This window comes from Scyliorhinus torazame, chromosome 31, assembly GCF_047496885.1.
Source record: "Scyliorhinus torazame isolate Kashiwa2021f chromosome 31, sScyTor2.1, whole genome shotgun sequence".
Taxonomy (NCBI): Eukaryota; Metazoa; Chordata; class Chondrichthyes; order Carcharhiniformes; family Scyliorhinidae; genus Scyliorhinus; species Scyliorhinus torazame.
The window spans coordinates 20,199,518-20,213,386 of NC_092737.1; the positions used below are offsets into that span (position 1 = coordinate 20,199,518).

General features: G+C 54.3%; 1 protein-coding gene across 5 annotated transcripts in view; it reads right to left on the bottom strand.

Moving 5' to 3' along the window:
* The window catches only part of hdlbpb (high density lipoprotein binding protein b), a 644,718-nt gene that overhangs the window by 529,379 nt on the left and 101,470 nt on the right, over positions 1–13,869 (bottom strand). For 4 of the 5 annotated variants that reach the window (XM_072493463.1, XM_072493462.1, XM_072493459.1 and 1 more), the window contains exons 2-4: positions 4,337–4,418; positions 2,491–2,604; positions 1,370–1,518 (exon numbers count right to left, since the gene is read on the bottom strand). In XM_072493463.1, coding sequence (XP_072349564.1) covers positions 1,370–1,518; positions 2,491–2,566 — 225 coding nt within the window. In that variant the 5' untranslated portion in view covers positions 2,567–2,604; positions 4,337–4,418. Of the gene's footprint in view, positions 1–1,369; positions 1,519–2,490; positions 2,605–4,336; positions 4,419–7,100; positions 7,137–13,869 lie in introns of those variants that run through there. The other variant, XM_072493460.1, reaches the window with a different exon arrangement.

Here is a 13,869-nt window from a genome sequence, read left to right on the forward strand (position 1 = left end):
GTCGTGGGCGGTGCGTGAACGCTGGGGGGGGGCGGCCTGTGGGGGTGGGGGGGGGATCCTGCACCGGGCTTCACCTGGAATGTGGGGTGGCCCGCGATCGGTGCCCACTGATCGTCGGGCCGTCCTCTCTGAAGGAGGACCTCCCTCCTTCCGCGGCCCCGCAAGATTCGTCCCCCATCTTCTTGCGGGGCGGATTTAGAGAGGACGGCAACCGCGCATGTGCGGATGACGCCCGTTATGCGGCGCCGGCCAACCCGCGCATGCGCGGATGACGTCCGTTATGCGGCGCCGCTTTTACGCGGGCGACAAGGCCTGGCGCGTGTAGATGACGCGGCCCCGATCCTGGCCCATTGTCAGGGCCTGAATCGGTCGGGACCGGGGCCGTTCTGCGCCATCGTGAACCTCGACGGCGTTCACGCCGGCGCGGCCACTTCGGCGTGGGAGTGGAGTATTCAATGTATTTGGTGCAGTGAGGGTTAAAAGTCTGGGATAGTATGTTTGACTGCTGCAGTCACGTTTTAGAAGAAATCCTGGTTTGCAAGACAGCTAGGCCTTTTGTGAGTCAGGGGTGCAATTAAAGCGTCGTAAAAGCTTCGGGTGGTTTATTTTTGTTCAGATTAAGAGGGTTGGCTGCGGAATTGTGTTCAGCTGGTAAGATGATGGAGTTAATGATAGGAGCTAACCCGGCATTTTACAGAAGAGCAGGCAGTGATCTTGGGAGAGGGAAGTCAAACTGAGAAGACAGTTCCTGAAGACTTTATCAGTGTGGGCCTCAAACCGAGGCTTCCACCTTTCCTCTCGGCTGCCCGTGAACAGGTTTGCACCCGGCCGGTATTGCCAGGAAAGGAAGGGGATGTTCTCCTCAGCGCCCCAATCAATATTTATCCCTCAACAGCCGTCCATGTTCTCTGTGGGATTCTGCTGCCAGTAAACTGGCCACCTCGTTCCCCCACAGCGCACCAGTTTGGAAAGCGGTCCATTGGCCCCGGGAGCGCTCTGGGAGTCATCCCAAGGGCGTTAAAGGTGGCATAGGAGCATAGACAGGTCTTTTCTTTTTTTTTAATTTAGAGTACCCAATTAATTTGTTTCCAATTAAGGGGCAATTTAGCGTGGCCATTCCACCTAGCCTGCACATCTTTGGGTTGTGGGGGGCGAAACCCACGCAAACACGGGGAGAATGTGCAAACTCCACACGGACAGTGGCCCAGAGCCGGGATCGAACCTGGGACCTCGGCGCCGTGAGGCAGCAGTGCTAACCCACTGTGCCACCGTGCTGCCCCCACTCCCTCAATATTATGCCTAGGTCTTTTCTTAAGTAGATCCGGAGTCCATTTTGCTGCGTGTTTTACCACGGCGCGTGCACACATACCTGGGTGACCACTGAGGATTTGATTGGTCGGATTTTGCTCCATGCTCCAATTGGTTCTCCGGACTTGTCCCCCGACGTAGCCTTCTCAGGGAGAGGAGGGAAAGCCTCCAGGTAAGTGGGGATATAAGCTTCATCCTCGGATACTCCACCTGCAAACACATAGGCCACAACGTAAGTGAGCATCACAAGAGCTGAACCGTTGGGACAGTGGCCGCTTGATGAGGCCCACGTCCGTCACTGCCTTGGGCACCCTTGGTTGTGCCAAGGTTTCTCTGACCAGGGAGTGGGGGCTGGCATCGTTCCCTCATCGTCAGTGGCACCGTCTCTTCCCCTCCCTTCCAGCCGCGAGGTGGGCCCTCTTGGGCCGTTCAGGGTCTCTTAACCGTGTCCCGGCATTCGCCCCTCCTCTTCTGAAGGTGTTAAGGGGGGAAATTACCAGAAGCCCCTCTCTTATCAGGCTAATGTCCCACTCTAATTGTGCGAGCCCCCTAGGCAGCGCTATTCGACTGCAGAGGCATCGCAGTCAGACCCGGGTCTGCCCTCACCCGATACGCACAATAGCATGCACGCTCCGCCATGGAAACGAGATGATCCCAGTGACCGCCCTCCCCCCCCCTCCAAGAACCCCCAGAAGTCCAAGGGCGACCCACAGGGGTCAGTTGAGGTCGGCTATCTCGCCGCAGACTGGAATGTGGAATGAGGGGGGCCTCCTGCTGGGCACTGGGGTCAGCAGCGGCCCGTGGAGTCAAGTCTCAATTCAAGAGGGCTGCGGAGCACCAAGTCCAGGCCGACTGTCCAAGCGCAGGGCGGAGGGAGCGCTGCACTGTCAGGGGTGCTGTCACACGGGCGTGATGCCAAATTGCGCCTCTCCCAGCCCCACACCCCCTCCTCCGCCTTTGCCCTCCTGGGTAAACATTTTTCCCAATGCCCTGGGGTCAATATTTATCCCTCAAAATGGCGGCAATGCAGTCATTATCACGGTGCTGGTTATGGGAGGTGCACAAAATGGCCGCCACGTTTACTACATGGTCACTTCAGCCCAGGCATCGACCTTCGACCCCTGTCTTGCTAAACACCGCAGCCACCTGCCCGGCAGCACCCACCTGCCCGGCAGCACCCACCTCTCGTCTCCTGGTCTCCTAGGCCGCTGCGATGCTCAGCGAAGCTCTCCGGCGTCAGCACAGCAACCGAGCTCATGGTCCCAAATCCCAGATCTGACAGATTCCGATATTCCACTGCGGAGACAACAAAAAGGATTTGGGGTGAGGGGGCGGGAGAGTTGTTTGCTCTCCACCACGTGCGCCTCCCCCTCCCCCCACCCTCCTCCTCCCCCCACCCTTCTCCGCCCCCCTCCCCCCACCCCCCTCCTCCCCCCCACCCTTCTCCACCTCCCACCCTATCAGCAGACCCTCCCATTCCTTTCTCGCTCATGTGTCTAACCAGAGGCCCGTTAAATACATCGACCCTACCCGCCTCAATGACCCGCTGTGGGGGGGGCGAGTTCCCTGTTGGCACAGCGGTTAGCACTGCTGCTTCACAACATCGATTCCCGGCTTGGGTCACTGCCTGTGCGGGAGTCTGCACATTTTCCCCGTGTCTGCGTGGGTTTCCTCCGGCTGCTCCGGTGTCCTCCCGCAGTCCAAAGAGGGGCAGGTTAGGTGGGGTTACGGGGGGGGGGGGGGGGGGGGGTGGGCAGAGGCGGAGTGTCCTGTCGGAGGGTTGCTGCCGACTCGATGGGCCGAATGGCCCTCCTTTTCACTGTGGGAAGGCAATGGCTCTATTCTCATCACTGTCTGGGTAAGGAGGGGTTTATACTGAATTTCGTACAATCCAATAAATCGATATCCGTCACGGTTACGTTTATGGTACCTAACCTTGGTGGGAACATCGTTATGTCTGCTCAAAGTGGGACGGGCACGGCGGTGCAGTGGGTTAGCCCCGCTGCCTCACGGTGCCGAGGTCCCAGGTTCGATCCCGGCTCTGGGTCACTGTCCGTGTGGGGTTTGCACATTCTCCCCGTGTCTGCGTGGGTCTCACCCCCACAACCCAAAGATGTGCAGGGTCGGCGGATTGTAAATTGCCCCTTAATTGGAAAAAAAACATTTTTTTAAATTAATATTTACTCAAAGCACTCCTAGAAGAACATGGGTAGAGAATATAAAATAAAGAGTTTGAACCTTAAGTGGGGGGAGTGCAGGGACTGGGGGGTCCTGCTGTTTACGAGCATTGAGCGTTATAGGTAGCGGGGCAGATGGGGAAAGCAGTTAAGAACGCAGGTAAGTAATCTGGGCTTTATTAATCGGGGCCATTGGTTACAAGAGCGCGAGGCCATGCTGAAAATACACAGACTAGTTAGACTACAGGGCTAAATCGCTGGCTTTGAAAGCAGACCAAGGCAGGCCAGCAGAACGGTTCGATTCCTGTAACAGCCTCCCCGAACAGGCGGCGGAATGTGGCGACTAGGGGCTTTTCACAGTAACTTCATTTGAAGCCCACTCGTGGCAATAAGCGATTTTCATTTCATTTCGTTAAGACTAGTTAGCCTCATTCCGGAGACCTGAGCATGGCTTCTTGCCCGACGCCGTCGCGTGCGGTGCTGAGGGAGGGCTGCGCCGGCGGGCGGTGCCGTCTTTCGAGGTGAGCTGTGGGCCCGCCTGCCCTCCCTCGCCGTCGGGTGCTGAAGATCCCGTGGTGCGATTTGAGGAGGAGCCGGCGAGGTCTCCCGGTCAATGCCCGATCCCTCCGCCGACACGGGGAGCGGAACAGATTATCGCATCACCGTTAGTTGGGAGCCCGCTGCGCCCTTCCTGCTCCGCAAGGGCGACCGCCCTGCAGAATGACTTTGCTCGCCCAGCGATGTCCTGAGGTTGTGAAGGGCACTGCCTAAACCTAAGCCGCCCCCTTCTTTCCCAGTGCCACCTCCGCTTCGGTGGGCCCAGAAGGGCCACCACATCAGCCGGGACTCACCTGCAAAATGGTCTAAAGCCAGAAAAGTCCGTCCTGAATGAGGCTACCGGTGTCGCTTCAGTGTGACTTTATGTCTTTGGTCCTGAAGGGAAAGGAAAAAGCAGACGGTTTTTTTTTTTAGTATCAAAATTCTCCCCTCGCACTGCGCACCGCTGAGTGCTGACTACATCTGTTCCTGGGACCTGGGCTGTCCCGGGCCCGGGCCCTGCATTTATCGCCCGTCCCTAATTGTCCCTCGAGAAGGCGGTGGGGGAGCCGCCTTCCCGAGCCGCTGCAGTCCCGTGTGGTGTAGGTTCACCCACAGTGCTGTTAGGGAGGGAGTTCCAGGATTTTGACCCAGCGACAGTGGCCGATATAATTCCCAGTCGGGATGGTGAGTGGCTCGGAGGGGAATCTCCAGGCGGTGGGGTTCCCTGGTATCTGCTGCCCCCTCGTCCTTCTGAGTGGCCGTAGTGATCGTCTGTCGGAGGGGCCTTGGCGAGTCACCTCTGTCTTAAAAGATTTACCCCTTGTCCTCAAACTATGACCCCCTAGTTCTGGACTCCCCCACCATCGGGAGCGTTCTTTCTGAATCTACCCTGTCCGATCCTGTTAGAATTTTATAAGTTCCATGAGATCCCCTCTCACTCTTCCAAACTCCAATGAATATCATAGAAATTACATTCGGCCCATCGAGTCTGCACCAGCCCTTGGAAAGAGCACCCCACTTAAGTTTAAGCCCACGCCTCCACCCTATCCCCGTAACCCCACCTAATCTTTGGACACTGAGGGGCAATTTATCACGGCCGATCCACCCTAACCTGCACGTCTTTGGACTGTGGGAGGAAACCGGAGCACCCGGAGGAAACCCACGCACACACACGGGGAGGATGTGCAGACTCCGCACAGACAGTGAAATGAAAATGAAATGAAAATCGCTTATTGTCACAAGTAGGCTTCAAACGAAGTGACTGTGAAGAGCCCCTAGTCGCCACATTCCGGCGCCTGTTCGGGGGAGGCTGGTACGGGAATCGAACCGTGCTGCTGGCCTGCCTTGGTCTGCTTTCAAATCCAACGATTTAGCCCAGTGCTAAACCTGCCTCTAGTCACCCAATTGAACCCGGGACCCTGGAGCAATAATCCTGACCGGCTTAGTCTCTCCTCATCTGACAGTCCCGCCATCCCTGGAATCAGTCTGGGAAACCCTCGCTGCACTCCCTCGAGAGCAAGGACATCCTTCCTCGGATACGGGCACGAAAACTGCCCACAATACTCCAGGTGTGGCCTCACCTTTCACTTCAGTAAAACATCTCGATTCCTATACTGAAATCCTCTCGCTATGAAGACCAACGTACCATTTGCCTTCTTTACTGCTGTACCTGCGCGCCTACTTTCAGCGACTGGTGCACGAGGACACCACGGTCTTGCTGAGTAGCTACCTCTCTCAATCTACACCCATTCAGATAATAATCTGCCTTCCTATTTTTGCTACCGAAGCGGATACATCATGTGCAAACACCACACACGGACAGTGACCCGGGGCCGGGATCGAACCCGGGTCCTCGGCGCCTTGAGGCAGCAGTGCTAACCACTGCGCCGCCGTTCAAATCAACTAACCCCTTTCAGAAACCTACTTGTATCCCTTCACGGAGTAACCTTGCACAAGCTACCCGGAGGAGGAGTGACATTCCCGGTGCTCGATCTTCACCTCAGATCTTACAGACGTCCCAAGGATAGGCTGAGGGGGGTGGGGGGGGGGTCAGTGGGCTGGTCAAGCTTCGAAGCAGGGTACCGATCGCGGGTTTTTCTGCTGGGAATCAGTCGTCTGTTACGGTGCACTTTGCCGGAAAACCAACCTAGCTGGCCCACAACGTGCCCCCCTCCACCCCACAGCCCCATAGGCGAACGCAAGCCTCTCGCGCTCACGAAGGCAGCGGCAGTGCGATTAGATCGCGGACCGTCTGCGTCTGAACTCTCCCCGCCAGCCTCATAGATCATAGAATTTACAGTGCAGAAGGAGGCCATTCGGCCCATCGAGTCTGCACCGGCTCTTGGAAAGAGCACCCTACCCAACCGCACACTTCCACCCTATCCCCATAACCCAGTCACCCCACCCAACACTAAGGGCAATTTTGGACACTAAGGGCAATTTTGGACACTAAGGGCAATTTAGCACGGCCAATCCACCCTAACCTGCACATCTTTGGACAGTGGGAGGAAACCGGAGCACCCGGAGGAAACCCACGCACACACGGGGGAGAACGTGCCGACTCCGCACAGACAGTGACCCAGCGGGGAATCGAACCTGCGACCCTGGCGCTGTGAAGCAACTGTGCTAACCACTGTGCTACCGTGTTGCCCTAACCACTGCCCTCAATCTGTCTCACGACATCCGGTCTCCCGGGTGGAGCCGATGAGTGCCCAGCTCTGCCCGTCCGTCCTCCCTCCCTCCCTCGCCAACCCCGCCCGCCTCACTCCAATCTGGATCACGGCCCCTCTGCCGCAAATGTCTGGGCAACTGGATTAGCAGCGGAGAGGGCAGAGATGGACCCTCATCGGCTCCCCCCCCCACCCCGCGGCCATGGTGTGCTCACACAGCGGACGCAAGAATGAGCCACTCGACCGAGGCGGCAGGTGACCATGGAAACTCAGCTCGCCCCGAGATTCAGCGGCATTCGTGGTATGGGGGTGCATTGGGGGAGGGGGGGGGGGGGTGCGTTGGGGGGGGGGTGGAGGAGACACCGTGACATGGATGCCAAAGAGAGCCACGCGGATGGGTACTGACCATGAATAGTCTGGGTCACCCAAGGTTTTCATCAGACAAATCTCACCCCAAAGCTCACTCTTGTTGGCCGCTTGTGAGGTCACGGGTGACAAGCGGGAGTATTATTGCATTGTTCTGTGTCTCTGTGACCTCGTCAAACTGCGCATCAGAGACACTGGAGAGGGAGGAGGGAGTGGAGCGAGGGAGTGGAGCCAGGCACGGAGGCAACAGGCCTCCCCTGCACATCTTTGGGTTGTGGGGGCGAAACCCACGCAGACACGGGGAGAATGTGCAAACTCCACACGGACAGTGGCCCGGGGCCGGGATCGAACCCGGGACCTCGGCGATGTGAGGCAGCAGTGCTAACCACTGCGCCACCGTGCTGCCCCCTCAACATCAAGGATAAGAACAGGTCCTTAAATCATGAGGCATTGGAGGGCAGCACGGTGGCTCAGTGGTTAGCACTGCTGCGTCACGGCGCCGAGGTCCCGGGTTCAATCCTGGCTCTGGGTCACTGTCCGTGTGGAGTTTGCACATTCTCCCCGTGTCTGCGTGGGTTTCACCCCCACAACCCAAAGATGTGCAGGGTAAGTGGAATGGCCACGCTAAATTGCCCCTTATTTTTAAAAAATCATAAAGCATTAGGAGCAGGAGACGACATTAAATTTATTTAGCCAATCGCATTTTTTATTTAAAAGCATTGATCTGACTGAACTTACCTGCAAGCACACATGCGGAGACACACGTGTGCCGACACCCATGCACACTCAGGAACACGCAGGCACGCGTGCTGTTGCCAGGAAACATGCGCAGACGCAGACAGGCTCGAAAAGATGCACGTGAGCCTGAGGAGACAGACGTGACAAAACAGACACATCCGCAGACACAAGGTGCAGGCACACACACACACGTGCGCACACACACAGATACAGGTGGCCACATACATCTGCTAATAATATCACATGGGTATATGCTCTCACACGCACATACTCACACGGACACACACTCGTAGACAGACACACACTCATCAACACACTCGCAGACAGACACACGCTTGCAGACAGACACAAGCTCGCACACGCACTCGCAGACACACACTCGCTGAAACACACTCATAGACACACACTCGCAGACAGACACACACTCGCAGATAGACACACACTCGCAGATAGACACTCACTCGCAGATAGACACTCACTCGCAGATAGACACTCACTCGCAGATAGAAACACACTCGCAGATAGACACTCACTCGCTGAGACACACACTCGCAGATAGACACACACTCACAGATAGACACTCACTCGCAGATAGACACTCACTCACAGATAGACACACACTCGCAGATAGACACACACTCGCAGATAGACACACACTCGCAGATAGACACACACTCGCAGATAGACACTCACTCGCAGATAGACACTCACTCACAGATAGACACACACTCACAGATAGACACACACTCACAGATAGACACTCACTCACAGATAGACACTCACTCGCTGAGACACACACTCGCAGATAGACACACACTCACAGATAGACACTCACTCACAGAAAGACACTCACTCGCAGATAGACACTCACTCACAGATAGACACTCACTCGCTGAGACACACACTCACAGATAGACACACACTCGCAGATAGACACTCACTCATTGATAGACACTCACTCGCAGATAGACACTCGCTCGCAGATAGACACTCACTCGCAGATAGACACTCACTCGCAGATAGACACACACTCACAGATAGACACTCACTCGCAGATAGACACTCACTCGCAGATAGACACACACTCGCAGATAGACACTCACTCGCAGATAGACACTCACTCGCAGATAGACATTCACTCGCAGATAGACACACACTCGCAGATAGACACTCACTCGCTGAGACACACACTCGCAGATAGACACTCACTCGCAGATAGACACACACTCGCAGATAGACACACACTCGCAGATAGACACACACTCGCAGATAGACACTCACTCGCAGATAGACACTCACTCGCAGATAGACACACACTCGCAGATAAACACTCACTCGCAGATAGACACTCACTCGCAGATAGACACTCACTCGCAGATAGATACACACACTCACAGATAGACACTCACTCGCAGATAGACACTCACTCGCAGATAGACACACACTCGCAGATAGACACACACTCGCAGATAGACACACACTCGCAGACACACTCGCAGATAGACACTCACTCGCAGATAGACACACACTCGCAGATAGATACACACTCACAGATAGACACTCACTCGCAGATAGACACTCACTCGCAGATAGACACACACTCGCAGATAGACACACACTCGCAGATAGATACACACACTCGCAGATAGACACACACTCATAGACACTCACTCGCAGACAGACACACACTCGCAGATAGACACTCACTCGCAGATAGACACACACTCGCAGATAGATACACACACTCACAGATAGACACTCACTCGCAGATAGACACTCACTCGCAGATAGACACACACTCGCAGATAGACACACACTCGCAGATAGATACACACACTCGCAGATAGACACACACTCACAGATAGACACTCACTCGCAGACAGACACACACTCGCAGATAGACACTCACTCGCAGATAGACACACACTCGCAGATCGATACACACACTCGCAGATAGATACACACACTCGCAGATAGACACTACTCGCAGATAGACACTCACTCGCAGATAGACACTCACTCGCAGATAGACACACACTCGCAGATAGACACACACTCGCAGATAGACACACACTCGCAGATGGACACACACTCGCAGATAGACACTCACTCGCAGATAGACACACACTCGCAGATAGATACACACTTGCAGATAGACACACACTCGCAGATAGACACTCACTCGCAGATAGACACTCACTCGCAGATAGACACACACTCACAGATAGACACTCACTCGCAGATAGACACTCACTCGCAGATAGACACACACTCGCAGATAGACACACACTCGCAGATAGATACACACACTCGCAGATAGACACTCACTCGCAGACAGACACACACTCGCAGATAGACACTCACTCGCAGATAGACACTCACTCGCAGATAGACACTCACTCGCAGACAGACACACACTCGCAGATAGACACACTCGCAGATAGTCACTCACTCGCAGATAGACACACACTCACAGATAGACACTCACTCGCAGATAGACACTCACTCGCAGATAGACACACACTCGCAGATAGACACACACTCGCAGATAGATACACACACTCGCAGATAGACACTCACTCGCAGACAGACACACACTCGCAGATAGACACTCACTCGCAGATAGACACTCACTCGCAGATAGACACTCACTCGCAGACAGACACACACTCGCAGATAGACACACTCGCAGATAGTCACTCACTCGCAGATAGACACACACTCGCAGATAGACACACACTCGCAGATAGACACTCACTCGCAGACAGACACACACTCGCAGATAGACACACACTCGCAGATAGACACTCACTCGCAGATATACACACACTCGCAGATAGACACTCACTCGCAGATAGACACACACTCGCAGATAGACACACACTCGCACATAGACACACACTCGCAGATAGACACACACTCGCAGATACACACTCACTCGCAGATAGACACACACTCGCAGGTAGACACTCACTCGCAGATAGACACACACTCGCTGAGACACACACTCATACACACTCGCAGACACACACTCGCAGACACACACTCGCAGACACACACTCGCAGACACATGCTCGCAGAGACACACACTCGCAGACAGACACACGTTCGCAGACAGACACTCACTCGCAGATAGACACACACTCACAGAAAGACACTCACTCGCTGAGACACACACTCACAGATAGACACACACTCGCAGATAGACACTCACTCGCAGATAGACACTCACTCGCAGATAAACACTCACTCGCAGATAGACACACACTCGCAGATAGACACACACTCGCAGATAGACACTCACTCGCAGATAGACACTCACTCGCAGATAGACACACACTCACAGATAGACACACACTCACAGATAGACACACACGCGCAGATAGACACACACTCACAGATAGACACTCACTCGCAGATAGACACACACTCGCAGATAGACACTCACTCGCAGATAGACACTCACTCGCTGAGACACACACTCACAGATAGACACTCACTCGCAGATAGACACTCACTCGCAGATAGACACACACTCGCAGATAGACACACACTCGCAGATAGACACTCACTCGCAGATAGACACACACTCGCAGATAGACACTCACTCGCAGATAGACACACACTCGCAGATAGACACTCACTCGCAGATAGACACACACTCGCAGATAGACACTCACTCGCAGATAGACACACACCATAGACACTCACTCGCAGATAGACACTCACTCGCTGAGACACACTCGCAGATAGACACACACTCGCAGATAGACACACACTCGCAGATAGACACACACTCGCAGATAGACACACACTCGCGGATAGACACTCACTCGCAGATAGACACACACTCGCAGATAGACACTCACTCGCAGATAGACACACACTCGCAGGTAGACACACACTCGCAGATAGACACTCACTCGCAGATAGACACTCACTCGCAGATAGACACTCACTCGCAGATAGACACTCACTCGCAGATAGACACTCACTCGCAGATAGACACACACTCGCAGATAGACACTCACTCGCAGATAGACACTCACTCGCAGATAGACACTCACTCGCAGATAGACACTCACTCGCAGATGGACATACACTCGCAGATAGACACTCACTCGCAGACAGACACACACTCGCAGATAGACACACACTCGCAGATAGACACACACTCGCGGATAGACACTCACTCGCAGATAGACACACACTCGCAGATAGACACTCACTCGCAGATAGACACACACTCGCAGGTAGACACACACTCACAGATAGACACTCACTCGCAGATAGACACACACTCGCAGACACACACACTCGCAGATAGACACACACTCGCAGATAGACACACACTCGCAGATAGACACTCACTCGCAGACAGACACACACTCGCAGATAGACACTCACTCGCAGATAGACACTCACTCGCTGAGACACACTCGCAGATAGACACACACTCGCAGATAGACACTCACTCGCAGATAGACACACACTCGCAGATAGACACACACTCGCAGATAGACACACACTCGCAGATGAACACACACTCGCAGATAGACACTCACTCGCAGACAGACACACACTCGCAGATAGACACTCACTCGCAGATAGACACACACTCGCAGATAGACACTCACTCGCAGATAGACACTCACTCGCAGATAGACACTCACTCGCAGACAGACACACACTCGCAGATAGACACACACTCGCAGGTAGACACTCACTCGCAGATAGACACACACTCGCTGAGACACACACTCATACACACTCGCAGACACACACTCGCAGACACACACTCGCAGACACACACTCGCAGACACATGCTCGCAGAGACACACACTCGCAGACAGACACACGTTCGCAGACAGACACTCACTCGCAGATAGACACACACTCACAGAAAGACACTCACTCGCTGAGACACACACTCACAGATAGACACACACTCGCAGATAGACACTCACTCACAGATAGACACTCACTCGCAGATAGACACTCGCTCGCAGATAGACACTCACTCGCAGATAGACACTCACTCGCAGATAGACACTCACTCGCAGATAAACACTCACTCGCAGATAGACACACACTCGCAGATAGACACACACTCGCAGATAGACACTCACTCGCAGATAGACACTCACTCGCAGATAGACACACACTCACAGATAGACACACACTCACAGATAGACACACACTCGCAGATAGACACACACTCACAGATAGACACTCACTCGCAGATAGACACACACTCGCAGATAGACACTCACTCGCAGATAGACACTCACTCGCTGAGACACACACTCACAGATAGACACTCACTCGCAGATAGACACTCACTCGCAGATAGACACACACTCGCAGATAGACACACACTCGCAGATAGACACTCACTCGCAGATAGACACTCACTCGCAGATAGACACACACCATAGACACTCACTCGCAGATAGACACTCACTCGCTGAGACACACTCGCAGATAGACACACACTCGCAGATAGACACACACTCGCAGATAGACACACACTCGCAGATAGACACACACTCGCGGATAGACACTCACTCGCAGATAGACACACACTCGCAGATAGACACTCACTCGCAGATAGACACACACTCGCAGGTAGACACACACTCGCAGATAGACACTCACTCGCAGATAGACACTCACTCGCAGATAGACACTCACTCGCAGATAGACACTCACTCGCAGATAGACACACACTCGCAGATAGACACACACTCGCAGATGGACATACACTCGCAGATAGACACTCACTCGCAGACACACACTCGCAGATAGACACACACTCGCAGATAGACACACACTCGCGGATAGACACTCACTCGCAGATAGACACACACTCGCAGATAGACACTCACTCGCAGATAGACACACACTCGCAGGTAGACACACACTCACAGATAGACACTCACTCGCAGATAGACACACACTCGCAGACACACACACTCGCAGATAGACACACACTCGCAGATAGACACACACTCGCAGATAGACACTCACTCGCAGACAGACACACACTCGCAGATAGACACTCACTCGCA